The following is a 25,962-nucleotide window of genomic DNA, read 5'->3' as shown; positions in this document are numbered from 1 at the left end:
AAGCTACTTGTAGACTAAAGGTCTGTCTGAATGAAAGCTGATCAGAGATGCAAGGGAGATATGGCAGATAAGCACATGCTAAATTTCTTAAGATTTAATATAAAATGGATGTAAGGAGCAAAAGCCTCCAGAGAAAAATGAGTACATCAATAACTGTTCAGAATAACAGATGAAATGTTAATGACCTTTTAAAATAATTATATTTTATATCATTAACTGAATATTAATGTATCGCATACTGATATGCTTCATATTTTTCATCATACTAAATAAAATGGTAGTTGATAATTTGAATTATATCAGCAAAAGTCATAAGCCCTTGCTTCCTCATGCTGACTTTAGACTGCAGCTGAGCTCTAGTCTTTACAAAGCAACAACTTGGTCTCTGATAAATGCACATGTAACTGACTCTAGAACAGAATACTTAAATTCAGCACCTTTTACAAAGTGATTTGGAGGAAAAAGAATGGACAAAAGCAGCTCAATAATTTAAACAGAAGGAGTTGCTGAGTTGGTCCAGCTGTAAATTTTTAGGTTCTTTCCTTTATCCTTGGAGAAAGGAACTCAGCTAGCTACCAGTCTGGAACAACTAGGCTGTACATCTTCTCCATGTGCCTTTTGAGAGAACTGTTTCTCCTCATCTGTTTCAAGAACAGATGCAGTATAGAGTATTGTATGTAAAATTCCTTTGGTATTCAACTCACTTAGAAATATGCTTTTTTAAATTATAGCGACAGATATAATTTATGGTCCTGATTCTGAAAGTTAACATACATCTCCATGCAACCATTTCTCCAGCCCTGGAATTAGAATTCTTTACTAAATAGAATATTAAGTGCTTCTTGATGACAGCTAATGTATAAGAGGTCATGAAGAGATGCAGTGTTCTGGTTTACAGCAAATGTTACTTGGCACCTATGACTACTACAGGTACACAAAATCCTCGCTGTTTTATAGGTGTTAACACTTGTAGTGCTATAGGCTGTGTGTGGATTTTTGCAGTACATACACAACAAAGTATTTCTTGATTCACCCTGTATAGGTGGCAGAACTCACAGGTGTGTTTCACAAAGGGAGACAGTAAAACAACTTATCCCTTTCTGTGTGTTCTTATGTTTGTAGAATCGCTACAGTCTTTTGCAAGCATAAGATCTTAAAAATTGACCCAACTGAAGCAATCTCAGGAGAAAGTTGAATTATTCAAAATAAACATTGAATGTAAAGGTATAAATAGGGTTAGGCAGTGTTCTCTGCTGCTGTGGCTGAAAGGTACTGTCTAAAACATGGCTCTACACTATGCAGCTGCACTACTGAATATATGAGTGCAACTGAATATAAAAGATGAAGGTAGAAATCTGGATGCAGAGTGCAAATCGATTAATCCCATTGTCTGGTGCAATTATTGCATTTCTTACACTGTGGCATATTTGTGGGTTTAATGAGGTACTCAGCCTGAACAACAGGTTAATGAAGAAAAGACGCTTCAGAAATGAGCGTAGAAGAATGCAATTTAAATTACACATTGGATATAAAACTGGTATGCTTATGGCATGACTGACCAGTATTAAGTTGCATGTATTGCACAGAAACATTAGCAAAATACCAAGAGAAAATGACAGTGTGAACATGCTTACTTACTGAAGAGAGGACTGGAATTTCTGGGTTCCCAAACTTCTGTAGATTTAGCAAGAAAAAGGCAGGTTGTAGGTATCGAGATGCTGACAGGCCTTGGGTTGCTTTTTTGTTTTATCCTGCTTTTGGTCAGGGGGCTGATACTATCACCTGAAGTGGTGGTATTAGAAGCCCAATAGGGCAGTTGGTCTCTGGATTTTTAAAACGCTGGAGGCTCAGACAAATGTGAAAATGAGGGAATACAAACTAAATGAAGCCCAGCTCCATTTTGTAGAGCCAAGTGAACAGTTCAGAGAAACTACACTGACCAAAATTCAAAGAGCAGGTCCCTATGAGGTCTCAGCCTTAATTTGCTTTAGTGATCCCAGCAAGGTAAAGGTGAGCTGTAAAAGCACATTAATTTCTGCATAATGGGGAAGATTTGAAGTCCAGGATCTTAATATGGGACATGGGTGTTCAGGCTGAGGAAGGCTGTCAGCGCGGTGCGGGCGGGGGGAACCTGCCCTGAGGGGAGCCCGCCTTGAGGGGAGCCCGCCCTGAGGAGCTCCGGTGGTAGGAGCGGCTGAGCCCCCTCAGGCCGCAGTGGCGGGCTCAGCCCGTTGCCTACCTGCGCTCGCAGCTTTCCCGGGCGGGACGCCCAGCCGGGCTGAAGCTGTGGGACGTGGAGCGAGGGGACTCCCCTGAGGGCGCGAGGCGAGCTCTGGTATCAAGGACCGGTAACGGGCGTCTTTATCCAGGCGCAGGGAGACGGTGAGTCTGAGGTGGGCTCGCAGCCGCCTCCTGGGGGGCAGCAGCCTCAGGGCAACTTCAGCTAGGGGTCAGGGAGAGGCGGAGAGCCCCGGGAGCGCCCGGCACTGGGGCTGAGGGCAACTTCGTGGTGGGCAGCGTGCGGGGACAGCGCCGCGTGACAGGTGGTTGTGGGTCGGGGGGCTCTGTCCTGGTGTGAGGGGACGGCGGCAAAGAGGGCGCTGAGGGAGTGGCGGGGGGCAGCGCGTGGAGCGGGGATACCCCTCGGCCCGGGCTCTGAGCCGCCCCTGAACGCCGGCTCCAACATGGCTCTCGCGGCCGGCGGCTGCTGCGCCCCCTGGCGGCGGCTGGCGGGCGCGGCTGGTCACGTGAGGCGCTCGGGGCCTGCTGCCGCCGCCGCTTCCCCCAGTCAGAGCGGAGCGAGCCGAGGCAGAGACGAAGAAACAAGATGGCGGCCGGTGGCGATCCGGAGCGGGACGCCGGCAATTCGGATTGAGCCCTCGGCCCTCACAGCTCGGCGGCCCCCCTCCCCGGCCCGGATCCCTCGCAGGGGGGGAGCTTCCCCGTAGCCGCCTGTCCGGACTCCGAGCGCCCTCCCGAGCCTTCCTTTCCCCTCCCTTCCCCCTCTCGGCCAGCGCCCAGAGATGCGGGGCCGGCGAGGCAGGCCGCCCAAGCAGCAGCAGCCGGCGGCGGGCACCGCTCAGGCGAGCTCCCCGGCTCCGCCCTCCGCGGCGGGCCCCATCGGGGGGCTGAGGTCCCGGCAGCGGGGCAGCAGCCGCGGCAGGTGGGCGAGCTCGGCCCAGGCGGAGACGGCGGCGGGGCCCAAGCAGAAAGGGGCCGGGGCTGCCCAGGCCTCTTCCTCCGCCGCCGTCTCCCCCAGGGGGGGCAGCAAGAGGAAGGGAGGCAGCGGCAGCAGCAGCACCCCTGGTGGGGGAGGCAGCAGCGGTAAGGGTAGGGGCAGGGCCGGGGCTGGAGGAGCAGGGGGAGGAGGCGGAGGAGGCAGCTGCAACAGCCAAGGCAGGGCTGCCTCGTCCAGGAGGAGCATCAGCAAAGTGGTGTACGATGATCATGAGAGCGAAGAGGAGGAGGAGAGCATGGTGTCCGACGAGGAAGAGGAGGCAGACCCCGAGGATAACCAGGACTCTGAGGAGGAAGAGGAGGAGGAGATCATGGAGGAGGAGGACGACGATGACTCTGACTACCCCGAAGAGATGGAGGATGAAGACGATGCCAGTTATTGCACTGAGAGCAGCTTCAGGAGCCACAGCACCTACAGCAGCACCCCAGGTAGAGAGTCAGCGGGATAAACTCGCACCAGCCCAGGGCAGCGTACACGCTCCCTCTAGGTTTGCAAGTCCAATCCGCATGCATTCTTCCTCCCATCCTTGTACGTAAGGGATGCCCGCAAGCACTCACAGGGGTGAGGGGGTATGCAGCTTAACTCCTGGCAGCCCCACAGGTGCGGGGGACGTTAGAACGCGCTTACAAACGCAGCGAGGGGAGGGAAGGAAGGAAGTACATGCTGGAACAAGGGGCGCTTTGCAAATATGCATGGAGATTCTGACTGCTGCAGAACTGCATGGTACTCCAGAACGTGTTGCAAACGATGTCAGAAGTGTATGGAGCGTTCACTTACTATTTAAAAACAAGGGAAATGGGATGCGTGCCTTGCAAAGGGGTCATTTTGAATATAAGCAGCAAAGGATGGCTTGTGCTTGCAAATATAACTTGATGTTGAAAAGGAGCACATGCAACTTTAAGTGGCCTAAAAAAGCCATAAGCATTGGAAATTTGTAAGTTTTCAAAATCAGAGTATAACTGGAATCAGCATTTACTGTCTTTAAGACAAAACGAGCTTTCCAAGGAGGGAAATGAGGTGCATTGTTCAAAATGGAGATTGCATTGTTACAGTTTGGGGAAAAGTGCACAGGGCCTCATTGCAAGGGTGTAAACCCAGTTTTACTTAATAGGGCGCAGAGATGAAAAGGTGGAGTTTGAGTCTAATGTCTGGGTTTTAAATCCTGCAGTTATTTCAAGATGTGGCAACCTTTAAAACTTGCATTTGAGTTAAAGCTTTTTAAATGTCTTTGTGATTACTTTTTTTTTTTTTTTTTTGAACCTCTAGTGACAGATTTAGGCTCAGTTTTACTTTTAAGGCCTATACTTCTGTTTATCCCTAGTTCCATTATATATATATATATATATATCCATTAGTTCCCTAGGTATGTAGGTTTCAAGCTTCAAAAATTCTCTCTCTAAACTTGAGCACTTTAAATTTATTTGAATTCATTCCAGAACAGAGTTCAAGCTTAGAAATTTTTCTTTGAAGTCTCTGAACCAGGAGAGTAGTTAAACTTAGGCGTAACCTAGGAGTGTTTCTGAATTGGGTTACAGGATGACAAACAGTGGCCAATTTGGAAGAGGCAGGAACAGATTGTGGGGTTTTTTTTTTTAATGTTGGATTTTTTTTTGTTTGTTTTAAATGTAGTTTAGAGTAGTTAGCTGTTTTTTGTTTTTTTAAAGGTGAAGTACTGACTATTAAGTGTGTCATTTAGTTTTATTTTAGGGGGTCAGTGGTATCAGCCCATTATATGATTTTATTATAGTCCCTTAAAAACTATGAGGACACCTACCTATTAAAAGTCTATATCCATATACTTAGGAATTTAAATGAATTCAAATAAATACATATATTACTAAATGAGTTAAAGGTAAGAGGCATTTTTAAGGTGTTAATACTGGTTTATTTGTTGCAGTTGTCATACAGTGAAATTGAGTTTTTTTTAAATATGTTGCCAAAGTTTGAAGTATAGCTTCACAGGAGAAAAAAAAAGTACTTTCCTGACTTTTAGTTCTTAATTTTCTGTTCAGTTTGGTGACTCATTAACTTGTTAGGGGTTTTTTTTGTCAGGGAAAGATTATTTTAATTGTGTTGGTCAGGAAGGTGTTTTTGATGTGAACATCCAGGTTTAACATGCGTTCTAGGAAGTATGGGTGTATTCAGCTTTGGAAATATACTTAAGAATTTTGTCAAATAACGAGATGCCTCAGTGTGTTCTACTGTGTGCAAGCAGAGACAGATTGTAGGTGGTATTTAAGTGTATCAGAAAACTCTTCTCTGATTTATGTGTGTATTTTTCACTTGGTCAAGGTAATTTATTTCTAAAAAGTTTAAGTGTAAGCATTTTCACCTTTATGTGCTTTTTCTACACTGTGTGGTTGATGGTTAAAATGTTGATGTTGTTCAGGCTTTTACTGGCAGTTCTCATTAGTTCAGTGTTGGCCTAAAGGCCTCTCCCCCCTCCTTTGCAAAGAGGAAGGTACAAACTTTTCATTTGATCAGCTCAGTCTGTGTCTTGTTTCTCTTGAACAAATACCTGCATTGTGAATGTGCTACACAGTGGTGGCATTAATTTAAATCTTCATCTTATCAGAATCCAGGAAGAGACCCTTAATGTTAGAACCATTTTAATGGACAAGGAAAAGATCCATCAAAACCCAAAGAGTAGGGCAGGCACACAGTGATATGCCTTCAGGCTCTGGTGCTCTTTGACCCAGGTGCCTGCTGAGACAGAATTAGTCTATAGCTCTTCACACTTTTTTACCTTTCATATATTTATCTTCAAGTAATATCAGTTGTAACATACAGTGACAAAGTTCCTGTGGTTAACAGTGGAACTTGGAGGAGTATCTCTTTTGTTTTAGTCAGTGCCACGAAATCACGCAGTGCCCACCAGTTTTTCTCCTAGACAAGATGATGTACAATTGTTCTCTACTTATCTCCTCTGGATCACATGCAGCTTGAATTACTAACAACCAGGATGTAGTCTTCAGGGCTGAAGAGTTCATTTTGTAGAGCAGAGTATTGAAAAATTGCAGTAAGAACCAAACTGTCCTACTAACCAAGATTTGCATTTAAATGACATTCCACTTAAAGGGGTGGCAGACTTCCTACATTTTTTTCTTATTTATATTCTTAACAGTTAATTTAAAAGAACACAGTACAATGTCTCTAGCCAAGTAAGGCATGATTTTTGTGCTCCACTGTGGTATTATGGTATTATGTCTCAAACTTGAATAATTATTACTATATTATTATAAAAGTATTTAGAGAATCACAATCTTTGGAATAGTAAAAAATGCCTTCAATATCATGCTTATTAATGGAATGCTTAAAGTTTGTGTGGCTGGGTATGTTTGATTGCTGTCTCCTGCTGGAATGGCCTTTGATGGGGGGATTTTATGTTCATGTTTTTTCTGTTATTTGTTTATCCCCAAAAGGTAGATGTACTTTGTGGACAGGTATCCCATATATCTTCTCACTAAGCATTTTTACCGTTACCTGCTTGCTCTAACAAACGTTTAGGCTCATCACAATTGGGTTGTTTTCCATGCGTAGTGGAAATTTAAAGAAAATCTTAATCAAGATGCTTAGAAATCCTTTTTTTTTCCTGGAGGCTTTGTTTGGTTTTTTTCATTATCTAAAGCTTGGAATCTAGATTTTGGCTAAGGAAATCATCAGCCTGTCTAACGAGCTAATGCTCAATGCTGAAGATACAAGTCAAAAGCTCTGTCATTTAAGATATATTAATTTCTTTAGATGGATATTGATGGGCTGTGAGCATTACAGCGATTGACTGTTGCTTTTGTTAATTAGTTATTTCACAAGAGAGCTTTGATCTTCAGGGTGAAAGAATTTAACTGGAAACTAGTCGCTACGTTTTCTGTCGGTAGTAATTTTACACTTTAACAGACTTTCTTGCTCATGAAGAGTTAAGTGGAGGCATGGAGATACAATTGTAAGATATGCAGCCTCTTGTTTACTGTGTGAGAGGATTTGTCAGCCTCCCAAACATCTCACCTGCTCTCTACATCTGGCATGCTCTTATTTTACAGTTCAGGGATTTACACTTTGATTTGCTAACTGGGGGAACTGTCGCTAGTTCAGCCAGCAAGTCATAAAAGATACAGAAGGCAAGTTCAAGTCCTAGCAGAGAAATAGCGTGGGTCAAATTAGTGGCTGATACTGCTGTATTGACATGCGGATCTGCACTTCGCCATCAGCCATTTCTCTAAGCAATTCTGTGCAGCAAATACTATTATCAAGGAATGTACATTTTAAAAGATAGCGGAATAATTTGATGTACTGCAGATAAATATGGAGTACAGTCTTTTTTATAGATCTGCAGTAAAATTTGTTGGTCGGTCTTTGTGTTGCATAGAACTAGCATGAGGTGGGTAGCTGGGGGCTTTAGTCAATTAGAGGGGGAGCTCCTAGAGCTTACTAACCTGTGAAATCAGTTGTAGCTTATCTTGAGTGTGTCCCAGCTAAGAAATTGTCAGAATGTAGAACTGGTGTCATAGTGCTGCTTTTTTTCTTTTAAACTTGCCTGGGTTTGAGGCACAAAAGAAGTGTGACTGAGTACTTCTCAGAATGACAATGTGGAATTCCATTGACTGCTTGTCTTGCGCTTGTCCTTCAAGTGTTAAAATTATGCTATAGAGTATAGAGATTGTTTGTTCTTGGCTCCTACTGACATTGCACGGCTGATCCTAATGTTGAAAAATTAAAATGTTTCTATAAAATTAGAGAACTGTTTGATATGTCAGTATGCCAACAGGTGTACCAACTGAAAAAAAGAAATAACCAGAGAAGCATTCAGTTCAGTTTTTGAAGAGCATGAAGACGTAGTTCAGTACAAAGGTGGCAGCCATCCTTAGCTCAGGAGCACGTGCTGAGAATTCCTGACATAAGTGCACTCAGGAAAGTGCTCTCAGGATCTTGTCTCATAACCGATTATTTTCGCATTTGTGATTCAGCTCCCGAAGCATTGGTGGTGTTTGATATGTCTCATTTTTTATGTTGCCTTAGATTTGAAATTTACCTTCTTGGCTTTTCCTTTTTCCGGCCAAATGACTTTCAGTTAGGTGTGACTGCTGCAAAGCAGTATTTGTGTTGGAGCTGTGCTTATAATAGAGTTATAAATGCATCTTGTTCTGAAGGAGATCATCCTGAATCTTAGAAACATTCTGGTTGTCATGTCAAAAGGAAAAAAGTGTCTGGAAAAATTTCACCCATCCCAAGAAAATAATTTTGATTTTTCTGCTACTGCTTTTCTTAAGCAATTCTTATTTTGTGTTAAACTAATTCACTTTCACTGTACTGTTTTTTCCACTCTGGTGTAAGCTGAGCAAATACTTTCCCAAGAGAATGACTTTTAATTAAGGAACCGGTTTGGATATTGCTGTGACAAACAGTTGTATCCAGTTTGCATGCTGCTGGGAGACAGGGAGCAAAAAAAAAAAAAAACCCACTCCAAATGTTTTCGTAGTACTTTTAGCAGACATTGTAAGTTTTCTCAGTGATATCCAGCAAGAACTTGTGTTACTGCATGTTCCCATCTGAAATCTGAATGTTAGAGACTAGTATATGTGTGGGAGATGTCTGATTTTGTATTCTTATTAAAATTGAACAGAAATAAGACTGTAGGTTTAGAAAAGTGATAGAAAGCCAAACTTTCTAGGACAAAGTAAAACATAGCAGAGGGTATCTTCTCTAAAGGCTCATGCTTCCAGGAGATCATGTAATTGCCAATTGGTCTTTAGGTTGGGAAGTTTCTGTAGTGACTCATGCTCTGAGACACAAGTCTAACTCAGTTCTATTTTACTAAAGATGGACTTTTTATATGGGAGTAGTGTGGTTTGACTTAAACTATGGAATATGAAGCCAAAATTCAATCTTCCTTCTTTCTTAGGATAAATTGAAAACCCTTTCATTTGCTGGCATAAACTCTGTGCTGTGTGTCTGTGAGGTTTTTTGTTCAATTTTTTTTTTATCCTTCTGCGACATTACTGGAATATGTGAAACTGCAGTCTCTGTTCTTTCCCCTATACCAAGTTTATTCTCCCCACCTTAGCCACCATCAGAAGCTCTATGCAGGAGCCTTGGCGCCCAAGTGCTGAGAAATTGTGAGGAAGGGAAAGTTTTAAGAGGAATTAGAGCAGTTGTGATCTTTCTAACCAAGAAATACTGGAGCCAGTGTTTACTTGTAAGGTCATAACAGTGCAGCTACTGCTCTCCCTGTTTAAACAAGACAGTGATTCTGGCAGAATATTTCCCGCATAGGGCCTTCATCTCCAAGTCCATTACTTGGAAAAACTGTTGGGCTGAAAGCTGTGTTTCCTAGTACTGTGCATCTGGAGTGAAGGGGTAGGTAGCATAAGTGAGATGAGGCAAAACTGCATTTTTTTTTGTCTGATTTTTGTTAGCTTACATGTGTATGGCAATCTGCGTACAACTGAAGTGCAAAAAGCATCACATTTAGTCACAATATAGCCTTTATGTTTTGGACCCTGATGCAAACGATTCATTCAAATACTGTTTTAAAACTGGCTACATAAAACAGAAGATTTGTTAAAGATGGGGAATGTATTTTTATTTTTTTAAGTTCTGTATTCTCCAGTGTTAACGTATAGCAGATCTGAGGGGTGCTGGCTTTTGGTCTGTAAATGGAGACAAGTTTTTTGTTCCTTTTCAACTCCTGTTCATTTCTAAATTTCAAAAAGTCAACGTTTAAACCAATGACGTTGAATAGACTGAATAGACTTCACCAGTTCAGCAACTTCAGTTTGTTTCAAATATCATTAGTGTATTTTCCTTGAATTTTTGTAATATAAATTATTTTAATAGATTATGGCAAGTGTAGACTATAGTTCTCAATATTTATAATTAAATGTGCCATGCAAGTAAAATTGTTTACTCTTTAATCTTAATTACAGGCAACTCCTCAACTAGAGAATTCCAGATAGGGAGAGGCAACTACTGCAGACTACTTCACCACTTTTGGAGTCGACTAGTGAAGGAATGTGATTTAAAAGAAGTATATGTTAGATAAATGAGTAATGCTGAGACACTCAAGGTGCTCTGGATGCTGTAAATAGTCCAGTCAGGGCAGCAGGAGGCTATTGACAGATCAGCTTATCCTTCACAATGAAGCTGTGGAATTTGATGGAACAGAAGTGGACGTATTCTGTCTTTTTCTGTCTCAAACTTGAGTGTGATAGGGTGTGTGATTTTACAGTACAGAGTGGGAAAGTTGAGTGATATGGTTTAGCAACTGTGCTGTATGTCATGGGGCATAATGCCAAATTCACAAATGAGATATGCATTTTCTAATGCACTCTTTTTCCTTATTGTTTAACCTGTTAGATACTATAATTCTGAAATGTCTGTGCTGTGTGCCAATACAAACATGAATGTTTGTAGGATGCTTCATGTAGGAGATGGAGTGTGGTGTGAATAATACAGTCAGCTGACTACACTGTGCTTGCACCAAAGTACAATACTTTATTATGGTATTTAGTGATGTACTTTGAGTCCTGATAATATTTGTTCCATAGCTCTACCTGAACCACTATGCTTCCTTTTCAAAAGGAAGTGTTAGAGAACGTTTTAAGAATGTTTTCATAAAACATTAAGAATGCCTTACTTTAAGGTTCTTTTTTTTTGCTGCTTCTTTTGTCTGATGTAACATAAAAATATCAGTTTTTTTCCCCCAGTGAAAGAGACACCAAAAAGACTGGTTAGTCTGCTTTTTCAGTGAAGGATGAAAATGTGTAAGAAGGAATTGTAATTTTGTTCTTAGAGTAGAAAATCTCAGAGAATGAGAGGATGTAAGTGGTAGCTTCTTTCAGCAACGTTCATTTGTTGTAGTTAACTGTTCTTGGTGGGCTTTTGGGTCTTTTGTTGTTGATTCTGATTCATTTAGGCAAATCAGGGCCATCGTTCTGCCTGCCTGCTTTCTTCAAGGGCTGATTCTTTTATTTTATTTATTCTTTACTGTGTGAGAGACCACATTTTTTTTTATATCTTTTTTTGCTAAAATTGCAGGCACTTAAAGAATCCTAGTTTAAAGCTCTGCCAGCTTTTTGTGTCTTGTGGGCTTTAAGGTGATCATCAGTGATTCTGCAATGTCTGTGATGCCTTGCATGACCTCTTGCTAGGTCTGGTCTTACACCATCCTGCAGTACTGAAGGAAATTTCAGGACCTTAATATAATGTCATCTGTGAATGTGTGTTGCTTTGGAAGCTTTTAATTAAGGCAGCTTTGTTTTGTACGTATACAGCTAAGAGAACTTGGGCTTAACCTGGACATTTCTTGCTATAGGAATGCTTGCCTTCTGCCTGCTTGTGAAACTCTTATGTTTTGGTGTGTTTGCTATGGTCAAACACTTTCCACCAATACGTGCAGCAGCAAACTGAAAGGCAGTCACACAAGCATGCTTTCATTTTCTGCAGAGCTCAAACTGTACTAAACCTGGAAATGTATTTTTATAGGCAGATGATGTTGACCCATTGCTTCTGTAATGGGAACATGTGGCCTCTCATTTTCTGAAACATTGTTTTGCAGTGTCTAGCTTGTAGCTAGGAATTTCATTCCCACCTTTAAAGTTGGAAAGGCAAAGCTGTGCGGGTGTTGTCTGCCTATGCTTGCTGAATTACTGATTTTTCTTCTGGAATCATTTCAGTAATTCTTTTCTACATCTTTTTATTTCTAAAATATGTATACACTGTTTCTTAAAGGCAGCTTTTCTATGTTTTTTTTCCCCCATCCATTGGATTTTTCATAGTGGTATTTTCAAATTCACTGAGATCTGTATTTGAGTATCTGTGTGCTATAGCTTATCTTCTCGTTCTCTGCCACCCTACCTCATTAGACTTATTTCCTATCAGTATGCAGGAAGTGTGGGAGGAAGTCGAGCGGGTTGAACGAATGCCAGGGAGCACTATTACTATAACTTACAAGATGACTGAAACTTCTTTTGTTGATAAATTAAAAATGTCATTGTTTACCTAGGTCAGCGTATATTTACCTCAGGGCCTAAAACCATTTTTAATCTCCATTCTTAATTTTTTTCAACCAAGATGGTGATTTAACTACTAGTTTGGAATTGTCCAAAATTCATTAAGTATAAAAAATAAAAATGTGGGTTTAGTAGGTTCTTCTTAACACTTCAGTTGATAGCTGTGAAATAGTTGTGTATAGTTGAATACTTCATTGTTTTGATTATTTCATATTTCTTTTAACACCATATACAGATACTTTCCTCTTGTATTTTTCCTTCTGCTGGGCATTTAAGTTAGTGGAAGGAAAGTTAGGAAAGTGTGGCATTTCATCTAACACAGCATTTTCATACGTCTCATTTGACTTATTTCTGGCTTGTTGGCTCTCAGTGGGAAAGTTCTAGTAGGACAGCGGTAGATAAAGGGATTTTGGTTCTCTTTTGTGTTTTAATTCAGTTGAAATTGATGTCCTGAGACATCTGCTTGAAATAATTTTTCCTATGTGTTATGATTCAATAGGAAAACAGTTTGTAATGTTTTAATACAAAATACCTGAAGCTTGATTCTTCAAGATGAAAGCTAATGTTCCTAGAAGAAAGAATGATTAGCTAGTATTACTGAAGAAAAATGAGTATTTCTAATTTAATATGTTGTCTGAGGGAAATGTTTGTCTTTTTAACTGATTTGAATTATTGAAATTTTATGTCATTTTAAAAGATTTAATAGATATCTCTTGCATGGGATATACAACAGCTCTGATTAAAAATAAAATACATGAGATAAATATCTGAAATTCTGCTTTATATTTGTAGTTAAATAAGATTATTAGGTAAATATTACTTAAGTAGCTGTGAAGACACGAGTCCTTAACTTGCAATAGGTTGGAAAGAAGTTTTAGTACAGTCATTGATGATAGCTCCTTTAACGTGTTGATCTGGAAATGGCAAAGTTCTTACTGTTGTTTTTAATTCCAGGTAGGAGACGACAAAGAGTGCATCGTCCTCGCTCTCCAATATTGGAAGAAAAGGATATCCCACCTTTGGAGTTTCCTAAATCCTCAGAGGACTTAATGGTGCCTAGTGAGCACATCATGAATGTGATTGCCATCTATGAGGTACTAAGGAACTTTGGCACTGTTTTACGCCTTTCTCCTTTTCGTTTTGAGGACTTCTGTGCTGCTCTGGTAAGTCAAGAGCAGTGCACACTTATGGCAGAGATGCATATAGTGCTTTTAAAAGCAGTTTTACGTGAAGAAGACACTTCAAATACTACCTTTGGACCCGCTGACCTCAAAGATAGCGTTAATTCCACTTTGTATTTCATAGATGGAATGACGTGGCCTGAGGTTCTGCGAGTATATTGTGAGAGTGACAAGGAATACCATCATGTTCTTCCTTATCAAGAGACAGAGGACTATCCTTATGGACCAGTAGAGAATAAAATCAAGGTTCTGCAGTTTTTAGTGGATCAGTTTCTTACAACAAACATTGCACGTGAAGAGTTAATGTCAGAAGGTGTTATTCAATATGACGATCATTGTAGGGTTTGTCACAAACTTGGGGATTTGCTTTGCTGTGAAACTTGTTCAGCTGTGTACCATTTAGAGTGTGTGAAACCACCTCTTGAAGAGGTACCAGAAGATGAGTGGCAGTGTGAAGTCTGCGTGGCACATAAGGTGCCTGGAGTAACTGACTGCGTCGCTGAAATCCAAAAAAATAAACCATACATCCGACATGAACCTATTGGATATGACAGGCATAGGCGAAAATATTGGTTCCTGAACAGAAGAATCATTATGTAAGTAAAGTAAGCATTTAGTGCTTTCTGAAAAGTAATATTGAATTGAATGTGTTTTTACAAGTGGCTATCCTGTAAGGCACTATTGCCATCTTATAATTATTCTTTTGTTAGATAGGACTTTACTTACTTTCTAAGTTCATCTCTCTAAAGAGAATATAATTATTCCATAATTTTTGTGCAAAACAAGTATTCTCAAATTATATTTTAAAAGGGGAGGAAAGCAGGGACTGAGGCTTAATTTTAAGATACCTAAAATGCATAAATGTGAGGAAAAGAAAGCAAACTTTTACAGAAAACTGGAGTTCTCATTAACTTACTGAAGTGCTGCTTAAATACATTTTGATCACATGATGTATAGGAGACTGGTTTTGATGTACTGTCACCTGCCTGGAGAGTATTTCGATACACTGAACTGTGTTTCCCAGCAGTGATTATTTTTATTCTATTCTCAACAATCACAAATACGGGAGATCTAAGAAGTTTTCATACTAAAATAGACATCATAGTACCCCTTAGTTTAAACAGATGAAAAAATTTCAAAGCCTGATTTGGTCCAAAGAGCCTGTGAGGATTTTCTTGTAGTTCATCTGTTGCTTGGTTTGAAATTGATGTTTTCATACTTCCGAAGATAGCAATGAGAAACCCTATAGCAAAACTGTAGTACTTCAGAAAATGATTTCTTTAAATAGTGCTGTCCCACTTGTACATTCACAGGTCTGCAAAAATCCTACTTTTCCCTTAGGGTTCCCCTCGAGTGAAATGTCTTGTACTGTTTCATTCTGATGATGTCAGCTCCTGCTGTGATTTCAGAATGAGGTAATTAACCTTATGAGAAATGAGCAGATCATTCCTTTTAATTATTTTCTTTCTGCTTTCTGTTTCAGTACAGCAAATAGTACAAACATATGTTTTTATCCCTGACTAAAACTGGTAGTTTGCCCATGTGCTGTCTCTCCAGTTTTCAGGCATTTTTCCTTTAAGAGAGGGCTGGAGGTAAAGGAATGTTGGAAAATATTGTGAAGAAATCATATTCCAAGCAATTTTCCCATTGAATGTTGATTTTTGTTTGCTTTGATACAAAGTTTATGCAGTATTAGCATAACCTTTCTTGATTCGAAATTTTAGGAGGCACCAGTACTAACTAGGATACTGAATTTGAATATGCATTGAGAATGTGAACGTGTTGTGGATTTGCATAGCTACAGAAACAAGTATCACAGATTTACTGCAGTTAGTTTCCTTCATGTGTGGGTAGCTCTTCCAGTTTTGGGATAAATCATACCACTGATGCAAATGCACTTGAGTTGTCTTTCTGAGAAGCCATTAGGGTTTGTTTGCATTTTGCTGTGTTTCTGGGAGAACTTTTATAGAACTGTAACTAAACTCATGTGTGTAGCTGTGCTGCTTCTGAACTGAGCTTTGTTTCTGTGTCTCATCCCTGGATGGTCTTTGTGAGTCAGTGTGGGTCTGGAAGCAGTAACGTAACTGATTGATCTGTAAGGGAGTGCTCCGTCTCCTTTTGTTCCATGTAATGGGCAGTTGCTTTCATTACATGGAAATTTATTTAGACTCTTCTCTTGTCTTGATTAAATACTACTCGCTTGTGTCCTCTTGTTTGAATTTTCTAAACCCAAAACAATCTTTTTGAGGTGAAAATCTAGTAAAAACTAAATATTTTGAGTGTAGAACTTTACTGAGATTGTTGCAAGTATAATGAAAGTACTTTTCTCTTCCAAAGGGCAATGAAAAAAGGGGAACAAACAGACAAAGTGACATCCTGGTAGCCCTGCAGCTGTAGTGCCCTTTAGCAATATGATGTGGGATGTACAAAACTGTCTGCTACACTATCCATAAAACTGAAGTGTAATTTATTTGTAATGTGCCCCCTAACTTTAAGATAAAGCCACTTCATAATGAAATAGAGGCATTAACTATATAACAAAATTGTAGCTTTAATTCACATAGATATTAGTCCTGTAGTGTCAGTTTTAATGTCATTTAGATTCAGTAACCTTGCTGTATAGCAAAAGCAACCATTTTGCATACGGAAGCATGCTTTATGCTTTGGAAAACTGAAAGAGAATTTGAAGGATAACTGCCAAATGTTAAAGCTTGAGATCCATGAAATGGATATTGCATCAATTTTTAAAAAAACATAGTGTTTAGCAATGCCATGTGATCCAATATATCGAAGGAAGCTAACGGTTCTGAAAAGAATTTGTGTAAATACTGTTATGAAATCTTGCCTGGGAGTTAGAGATCTGAAATCCTTAATTCTTGCCTTTATTTTTTTTTCTTCCCCAGAGGATTTTGTCAGGATGTGTTACTTCCTGCCCTTCTCCCCTTTCTGATAGTTCGAAGTGTTACCAATCCATGATATTGCTGCTTTCCCTGCTTTCTAAAGAGTCAGTCCTGGCATGCTGTCCATCCTTCCATCTTTTTATTCGTAGCTTCTCAGGTTTCTCCAAATCATAGAAGTAGTGCTCCTTTAACCAATTCAAGAAGGCATTCAAAGAAAGCTTGAATCTTTTATTAGTTATTTCAAATCAACTAATTTTACCTAAGCAGATTGCACTGAATGTTTTCTGTGTTATTGCTTTGACTGTGAGTCAGTAATGAGCACCTGGAGGCTTCTACTAGCTCACACCTGAGCCTTGAAAAGAGATCTGACCAAAGATAAGTTTAATCTGTGTACAGAGCAGCAAGCTTGTGCCCTTGGATGTTCTGTCTGTGCATTGTCAAGAGAAAACTCTAATTCTTAAACTTGTTACTAATGTGGTGGTAGCCTGTAATTCAGGAGTACTTCTGTGCTCAAAACCCTCTACAGATGAAGAAGGGAAATGAAATACTCATGCATGACCTCATGGACCATTTCTAGAATGCTGTTTTGAGCATTTCTTTACTGGATGAGATGCGTGGAAAAACGAACAGTGGGTCTTTTCTGTAGAATGCTTTGTGTTTGTGGTCTGGTGCCTCTGAGTTTTATTGGCTTGCAATACCATGTATTTTGCCTGGTACTGAAAGCTTGTTCTTGAAATACATAGTGAAACTGAGGATACCAGCTAATACTGTTTCATTTGTATGGAACCTTGTAACACTAGACCAGGAAGAAGGGACTCTTAGGGGCACCTGTGAAAGCTGTACAGATGTTAATATAAAATATTTTATTAATGTAAAATTCTACCCTTCAGATTTCCTGAGTTTGTAGTCAGAAGCACAACCTTTTATGGATTCTGGAGACGTACATTCTTTCATTGCACATTATTTGGGACTCAGTAGGTTGCTAGTTACAATGCTATTAAATATAATGAGAATGAAACAAGTGATTAATGTTGGTTTATTTGCATTCAATTATTGATATTTAATATTTTTCTTCAAAAAAAAAGCAGGGTGATAATCATTTTTGTCATCTTTCCAGATATTTTAATATTATTATTTTTAAAATACTCTTGTAGAGAGGAAGATTCAGAAAGTGAGAAAGATAAGAAAGTCTGGTACTATAGCACAAAGATTCAGCTGGCAGAGTTAATTGAATGCCTAGACAAAGATTACTGGGAAGCTGACCTATGCAAAACTCTGGAAGAAATGCGTGAAGAAGTTCATCGGCACATGGATGTAACAGAAGACCTTACTAACAAAGCTAGGGGCACCAACAAGTCTTTCCTTTCTGCAGCAAATGGTAAGCACATTCTGTCTAATGGGAATAACTTGGAATCAAATTCTAGCTTATATTTATTTTATTGTAAAATGTTTATTGAGCCAAACTGCTAATGCCAGTTCTTGTCAATGTGTTACTAAAATTCTTGTATTCAAAATAACAGTCCCTTTCTGAATTTACAGGGAGAAAAAGATTTTTACATCACCTTGTCGGAACTTTTTTGATGTTCACTGTCCTTTTTGTAACAGTTTAACTGCTGTGTATATCTTCTAGCTTGTTTGCATCAAACACAGCATGGCTGTGTAATGGTGTCTTACAGGCCTTTGTATCGTGTGTTCCAGGATGTCCTGAATGATTCAAATTTTTGATTTGCTTAGGGTGTGCCAAATTGTGATCACTTCATGTGTTGGAGTTGGGCTGTCAATTATTTATTAATTTACTGTTATTCTCTCTTGCTCAATCACTTTCTTTCTTCATCAACATATACCAACTCAATAGGAGTTGGAGGAGTAAAAATCTCCAAACTCAAATATTTGCTCCAATATTATGTAAAGTATGAAGGAATGCTGTCTCCTTTGCAGTTCCCTGCTAGAGGTTAGTTAATGTACCTTGAAATGATGAATGCCTGTGTAAACCTGTGGAGGTTTGGGGGAGGGAAGGGGGCATGAAAGTTCAATATTCTACTTTAAAAATGGATTTGTCATCACTATATAAAAGCATAATTTGAGAAATCGATCGTTCTTAGACCTTCAGAATTGTTTCTTCTAAGGAAGAAATGGTGATAAAAAGTTGGATGTTACTTTTTGTCCATAAATGAAAGGAAACAGTATCTATGCCATGATCTTTTCTGCTTATAAGCTCTGTAGGTGCTGCTTAGCATGTATTGATGACATGCATTTTATTGTAGATGAAATTTTGGATGTTATCAGAGCAAGAAGAGGAGAAATAGGGGAAGACAGAAACACACCAGCAGACGAGGCAGAAAAAGCCAAAAGTGATGCTGAGAATGACCAGACAGATGTTGAGAAAAGCAAGGAAGAATCTGGAGACCAAGAGAAAACTGAGGACACACCCACTGAGCAATCTGTGGAAAAAGTGAAAAATGAAGGTAAAGGAACCGTGATTGTACTTTAACAACTACACTTATGTAAAGGGATGGTTTAGTTGAGGTCCTCACATTTGTCAAGCTAGCATACTGTCTGATTCTTTATTTTTAAGCAGTGTTTGCTGATTTATTTGTGGTTGTATATTAAAATTATTTCTTTTTTTAAGTAATTTCAAGATACCTTAGCTTGAAGTATAGGTGGTGTTGAAAGAGTGTGATCAACATCTGTAGTAAGCAGTATTTCAGCCTTTTTTTTAACATTGTTTTCCTCATCTGAAGTCAGTAGTTTCAGACAAGACTTTCCAATAGCAGGAGACAGAAGGGGGGAGAGGGGGAACAAAAAATGTCAACAGTGTGAAATAGTTGGACAAACTTAATAAAGCTTCTTTCTATGAGTGACCCCAAATGACAACCTAAGACATACTAAAGAATATCCCTAAAGTTTTGTTGTGCGTTTTACTATAGAGGCAACAGTCATTGGGGATAAAAGTAACTGTCTGACATCGAGCACTGACGACAACAACACAAATCCTTCTGCAGGAGAGACTAGTTGCTCTGAAGGGAAGAACGCAATGGGTTGTCAGTCAGAAACCCCTGATAGCAACAATGTGGCAGAGAAGAAGGTGGCATCAGAGCTCCATCAGGAACTCTCAGGTACAGAAGGCACTGTTACTGATGCCTCTGTAATTTGGGTAATCTGTTTGGTTTTTCTATCTGGTTTGTCCACTAAAACCATTCACAGCGTATATCACTCATGCTGTTTGCTTGCAGTGCCATCCTTTACTGCTACGTTGTCATTAACATTTCAAAGTTAATTTTCTTGCAATCAGTGCTAGAAATTTGTGGTCCTCCATGACATTAGCATTTGTTTCCATGCCTTTCAAAGATGACTATGGCTAAGCTTTTTATGTTCTATTTTCTTTATATTTTGTTTTTGCACAGTGGACCATAATGTCTGTTAGCATCCTATCAAAGTTTATTTCAAATTCTAATTTGCTAATGGCTCTTATTATTTTAATCTCTCATTTACTGTATCAATTACTAATAAAATAATTTCATTCACATGAATAAACTGTTGCACTGAGATTTCAGGATTAAAAATTGTCATGATTGACAGGAATTCTAAACAGATTTAAGGCTTACATGCACAAAAGCTTTTGTATTTTAGATGCATCAATGTATGTCAATGATTGTAAAGTGATAAGTGTGATTAAAAAAAGATGTTTAGATTTAGTAACAAATACAATTTGATCCATTGTAGTGTGAGTTATCGGAGTATTCTTTTAGAATGATATTCTCTTAAGCTTACTGTGTAACTGGAATTTACTCTAAGCAACTTTAATATATTTTCAGTTGTTACAAATGAAGAAATGCTCAGATGTGTAATGTAGGTAGTTTGTTTGAAATAGTGTAGTAGTGAACATATTCTCTCCTGCTGAAATAATTGCGCTCTGTACCCAAGTGAAGAACTCTTGAACTTCTTCGTATGAATACATCTCAACTTTGTAATAAACTTGGTTAATAGAAGGAGAAAATGAAAGTTAAGATTAATCCATAGTCTGGAAGCCCTTTAATGTGCTTTTTTAATACAGGAAATGTGCTACTGCATGGGACTAGAAGCATACATTTTAGATGCTTGAGCAAATATTTCATGTTTTTATCCTAAACTTCATTCAGGTACATTTCTTCTTCCAGAGCTGTTGGCTGTTATTTCTAAATTAGTGAGCTTTGTCTTTAGGAAAGTGTGGATGAAGAGAGTTCTTCCTGCAGTCTATTTACTATCTTTATAGTGATGCTTGTGTTCCTGTTAGGAAGTTTCAGTTTGATACCAGTATTTCAGAGAGAGGAGAGATACTGAACTGTTATCAGTAAAGTAGCCAACCTTAAAGACAAGAAAAAAAGATTAAAATGAAAAACCTAAACAAAACTATGTCACAATCCTTGCTAAACCTAATGTGGGTCTTTTGAGTCTAGTTTGGATGTTTCTTCTCTCTTCCAAACAGCAGGCACAAAATGATTCCATTTTTCCCTTACTAAAAGGGAAATGGATCAAATAATATCAGTTACCCATTTGGCAGTGCCAGAAGTCAAGATGCATTTGGGTTAGGGCTCTTCCAAGAAGCTAAGAATATTTACCTTAAGATCTTTTTGCTAGGTGTGACTCTTTCACAGAAGGAAGGTTTTGGTCTGTTGCCTTCTTAATAGGATCCCTGATCTTTTGAAAGAGTTCCAGAAATAGACAAACCTTTTTTTTAATTAAGCTATGTCTCTGCTCAGAATTAAGATAACATTGCTTTTTTGAGGCTTGGTGTCTTCTTCCTGGGAAGAGGGAGCAATTTATTCCTAGACAACTGCAATTCCGTGATGCTTAAGTTGAAAGATCATACCTAGACCTGGTGTCTTAGAGACAAGGGAGGTGGGAGTTATGTCTGCAGCCATCCAGAGAGATGGTAACAAGGACAGCTGAGGACTGAGAACTCAGTAGTCTTGCTGAGTTTGAAGCAATGTCTAGACCCACCAGATTGTGACAGAGAAGCTAATAAGTTTGTAGAAGAGGAGATCTGATCAAGTGGTACCAATGGAATTGAAATTGGTGGGACTCCTCAGAATCAATGTGCTGAAGAAGAGGAGATGATCAAAGATAGGATTGAAAATGGGAAGGGAACTGAAAATAGCATGCTTTTTAAAGCTTGATATGATCGAGAGAGAGAGAGACTCACAAGCTTCAGGAGGACCAAATTTCATTGAATCTACATTTTAAATCTAACCAAAATCTCAGTAAAGGGCTCACTTTATGTGCATATAGAAGGGGAAAGGGGAAAAGAAAAAAAAAAAGCTTTTATTTCAAATAACTAATACATGGAGTAATATATTTTGCATTTCAGTTTCAGAAAGTTTTAAGGGTTAATTCAGAGCTATAGAAACTACTTGGAACAGAACAACAACAACAAAAAAAACTTCCATGGATTCAGTGCTCTGGAGGAAATTAATATCCTATGGGTATTTCTTTGCAGTCCAGCAAAAGATGTTCATCTTACTTCGAGTTTTTGTTTAAAAAAAAAAATCTAGAAAAAAAAATTGCATTGATTCAATTCAAGAGGAAAACTAAAAATCAAATTCTTCTTTTGTAGAAGAAACTGGTCAGATGATCCCTACCAACAGCAGTGCATCTGCTGCAGCTCCACAGGCAGATGTTGAAAACAGCAGCAGTAGTGAGCTCAGCTCTGGGCAGAATGACTCCATTAAGATGCCTGATGATGCTGAAAATGCAGAGGGGGGATTGCAAACTTCAGAGGACATAGGTAAAAAAAATAAAATTAAATTAAATTTTAAAAAAAGGAAAGATTTCTATATATTTTCATGCTATTTGTCTCTTATTTTTACTTCCATACATCAACAGAAAACTTTCAGCTTTTAAGTTTGTTTTTAAAAACTTTTTTTTCTTGGGCAGGAGAGAAAGCTAATGGTGAAAGAAGTGATTCTCCAGGCGCTGGGAAAGGGACGCCAGGTTCAACGCGAATGCTCACAAGATTACGAAATCCAGATAGCAAGTTGTGCCAGATGAAAAGCCAACAGGTTGCTGCTGCAGCACATGAAGCAAATAAGTTAAATAAAGAAAACAGAGAGGTTTGTGCACTCTTGGAAATTTCAGGGAAGAAGGAAAACTGTTTTGGAAAACTGATGTGCTTTGTGTTTGGTTTTTTTTTTTAATTAAAAAAAAGTGATTTTGAAGATACTTTTAGAAAGGAAGTTCTAATAGCCACACGCTGTGTCACAAGAAGCTTTTTTTCCCTCCTTTTCATTTGCTATTGCAGTGTAAGTTGCTATCTATACTGTGGTATAACAGTGACTCAGTGCATGTACTTGACTTTAAAGTGCTAGTCGTAAGCTACAGAATTGTTTGCTATATGGCCAGTAATAGGTTATATACATTTTTTTCCCAGTTCTGTCTTCAAATTTTTCAGATCTGCTATGCCAAGACTGTAACTTAATAGTGGTTTGTATTTGGTTGTTGTTTGAGTAGCTAGGTAGTAACCAGCTTTGTAGTTCATAAAAAAGTATGTATGTGCAGATTATGTTAATTTAAAAATAGTGATTGCGAAATTGTAATGCTCCTTGGTGCAGACTGAAATGAAAGCACTCTGATTCAGAACTCCATTATGAGGAGTTATCCATGTCATGTTTTCAAAGTCAAAGTTATTTTCTTGGGTACGTATATGAGTTCTGTGATTTACTCTGAAGGTGTTTCACAGAAAGCTTATTTCAGTTAGGTTAAGCTATTTTCCCCAAGCCATCAATAGGTGTAATTCAGAGCAGCAAAACAGGTTCCTGTTTGACTTGCTGAAGAGGCTTTTTTTTTTCTTTCCATGCGTTGCTCTTGAGAATATTGTAGTTCTATGTTCAGTAAGTGCGAGTACATGATAAACAGTTACTTGCTTCTTCAAAGTAATGCCAGGTATCTTTAGTAATTTATATATAGGCAGTTGAAGCCTTATAACAATTAAATTTTAAACTTGTAAAATCATTCTTTCTTGAACTAGGTTCTGGTGGTCAACTCTCAAGGTGAAGTCTCCCGAATGAACACAAAGAGGGAAATTGTGATGAAAGGAAATATCAACAATTATTTCAAATTAGGTCAAGAGGGGAAATACCGTGTTTATCATAATCAGTATGCCACTAATTCCTTTGCATTGAACAAACACCAGCACAGGGAAGACCATGACAAGAGACGACATCTCTCACATAAATTCTGTCTGACTACTGCTGGAGAGTTCAAATGGAATGGGTCTGTACATGGGTCCAAAGTTCTTACCATATCCACTTTAAGGCTAACTATTATTCAGCTAGAAAACAATATCCCGGCATCGTTCCTTCACCCTAACTGGGCTTCCCACAGGTAAAGATATATTCTCTTGTGTTTTTGCTAATAGTATGAATGGGATATGGCCTTTGTTTTATCAAGTTGGTGACTGCCAAGCACCATGCTTCAGTATATTGAAATATAATAAGTTTGAGTCTTGTGATGAATGACTGAAGATTGCACATTTGAGCTAAATATTAAAATATAGGAGGCTTTCTCCTGTTACATTCACTGACTTAGCATGCTGTACTAGTACATGTGTATGTTTCATGTTTTTATCTTGTCTCCAATTTAGGTCTAACTGGATTAAGGCTGTTCAGATGTGCAGCAAACCTAGAGAATTTGCACTAGCTCTGGCTATATTGGAATGCGCAATTAAACCGGTTGTCATGTTGCCAATCTGGCGGGAATCCTTGGGGCATACTAGGTAAAAAATAAAGAAAAAATATATGTACATTTTCAAACTTTATACTTCTGGAGGAACTAATAATTATTAATTACTAAAACTGTGCGTACTGTTAGACACAAGTGCAGGCAACTGTGTCTGCATTATTGGAATAAGCAAAAAAGTAGTGTTCCTATTACAATTCATGCATATAACCTGATATTAGCCTTTCCTCTTAACTTCAGATATTTTAAATTATTCAAATGGGTGGTATAGACTGTTGTTTGGTTTATTATATTTGGTTATAATGTCCTGCACTTAAATATATTTAAACCTCCTTAAACCTATACGTACTAGATTACGCAGAATGACAGCAATAGAAAGAGAAGAAAAGGAGAAAGTGAAAAAAAAGGAGAGAAAACAAGAAGAAGAAGAAACAATGCAGCAGGCTACATGGGTGAAATATACATTCCCTGTTAAACATCAGGTAAGGTTTTATTTTGTATGAAGAACATGCAAAATACAGAAACTATCAATGTCTAACTCTTTTTTCTATTTTCTTTGAAGCTTTAAAATATTAATGTCATTTACTGCATTACTCCTTGATACGGGAGTAGGAACGATGCTCACATCTTCAAGCAGATAGCCTTTGCCTAAGCCAATTTGAGATTCCTTATGGTTTTAGATTATATAACACAGTGGGAACTACTGTAGAAATCCCTTTATATTCTTCTGCCATAGATATTAAATACTTTTGTTGGAGTGGTTCTTTACTCTAAAATTAACAAATGTACAGGCTGATTTAAAAACTTACCTTATTCCTCAGCTCTTAGGTAAATATCTACTTCCTGATAAATAAAGGAAATAGTTTTAGATGTCCTTTCGACAGAATTGATTCAATTACCAGCAGACACATCTTGAAATTTAGCTCATATGTTATTTCACAAATACACTTCAGTTTGCTTCAAAAATTCTGTAAATTGGAAAGTTTAAATTTTTAACTTAGGACATCTTAGGTTTTTAAATGAATGCATACATTAACAGTGCAGCAAAAAGCATGATTAAAATTAATATATTTAAAATATTTAACAGGTTTGGAAACAAAAAGGAGAGGAATATAGAGTAACCGGATATGGTGGCTGGAGCTGGATCAGTAAAACACATGTCCATAGGTTTATGCCCAAATTGCCTGGAAATACCAATGCAAATTACAGAAAGTTGCTGCCAAGTAAGTGTCTGCATTAATTAGAATCTTTTAAAAAATTTTTTACATACTCCTTTTTGTTGCTTATTCATATAATTTGTGTTAATTATAAAATTGATAGTTCGTCATCATTGTTAATATACTCAGTTCAGTTCTCATGGATATTTTTTAGCTACATTAAATTGTTACAATTATGAAGTTGTGTAGTATTGGTAGATTCTGTAAAGTAAAGACAGGAAAATATGTAGATAATCACAAGCAAAAAGTGGCATCTAATACATGGCTGCATATATGTATCTCTTTTTTTCTGCATTGACAGATGTGTGAATAGGCATTAAAATGTAGCAGATGATAAAAAAAAATAAACCCTTTGAATAATTCAAACCATTTAATCTGTTAACAGCAAAGAATGAAGATGAAAAATGCAATTTGGATAAAAGAAAAGGTCCAATAAAGGTTAAAATAGAGAAAGATAGAATGAAGGATTCTCATGATCTTCAAGCAAAGCACAAAGGCGATACATCAGAAGCAGCGGAGAAAGTGCAAGTGAAGGAAGAAAAGTCACATGAAGAAAAAGTTGATACAAATTCTGAAAACTTAGGTCATGCAAAAGACAAAGGTGATATACATAAATCATTATAAAACTAGTTATTCATTGCAATACCCTGTGTAGAAGTGTATGACCTCATGAATAGCTGCTAAAAAACTGTGTAATGAGTTGCGTTG

General features: G+C 38.4%; 1 protein-coding gene and 1 long non-coding RNA gene across 26 annotated transcripts in view; one reads left to right on the top strand and one right to left on the bottom strand.

Moving 5' to 3' along the window:
• Positions 1-2,702, bottom strand: part of LOC107052248 — a 54,338-nt gene extending 51,636 nt beyond the window's left edge. For 2 of the 3 annotated variants that reach the window (XR_005840711.2, XR_003071145.3), the window contains exon 1: positions 2,240-2,702. This is a non-coding gene — a long non-coding RNA (uncharacterized LOC107052248). Of the gene's footprint in view, positions 1-1,638; positions 1,675-2,239 lie in introns of all 3 variants that reach the window. The other variant, XR_003071141.3, reaches the window with a different exon arrangement.
• Positions 2,703-2,790: 88 nt separating this feature from the next.
• Positions 2,791-25,962, top strand: part of BPTF (bromodomain PHD finger transcription factor) — a 46,736-nt gene continuing 23,564 nt past the window's right edge. For 20 of the 23 annotated variants that reach the window (XM_040649742.2, XM_003642329.6, XM_015279968.4 and 17 more), the window contains exons 1-12: positions 2,791-3,666; positions 13,198-14,020; positions 17,479-17,702; positions 18,589-18,789; positions 19,252-19,440; positions 21,918-22,088; positions 22,238-22,413; positions 23,328-23,683; positions 23,943-24,074; positions 24,390-24,519; positions 25,125-25,260; positions 25,640-25,855. In XM_040649742.2, coding sequence (XP_040505676.1) covers positions 3,024-3,666; positions 13,198-14,020; positions 17,479-17,702; positions 18,589-18,789; positions 19,252-19,440; positions 21,918-22,088; positions 22,238-22,413; positions 23,328-23,683; positions 23,943-24,074; positions 24,390-24,519; positions 25,125-25,260; positions 25,640-25,855 — 3,397 coding nt within the window. In that variant the 5' untranslated portion in view covers positions 2,791-3,023. Of the gene's footprint in view, positions 3,667-13,197; positions 14,021-17,478; positions 17,703-18,588; positions 18,790-19,251; positions 19,441-21,917; positions 22,089-22,237; positions 22,414-23,327; positions 23,684-23,942; positions 24,075-24,389; positions 24,520-25,124; positions 25,261-25,639; positions 25,856-25,962 lie in introns of those variants that run through there. The other 3 variants (XM_015279964.4, XM_040649746.2, XM_015279969.4) reach the window with 3 other exon arrangements.

This window comes from Gallus gallus, chromosome 18 (genome assembly GCF_016699485.2).
Source record: "Gallus gallus isolate bGalGal1 chromosome 18, bGalGal1.mat.broiler.GRCg7b, whole genome shotgun sequence".
Classification (NCBI taxonomy): Eukaryota; Metazoa; Chordata; class Aves; order Galliformes; family Phasianidae; genus Gallus; species Gallus gallus.
The sequence above is the reverse complement of the archived record's forward strand: the minus strand, read 5'-3'. Positions and strand labels throughout refer to the sequence as shown.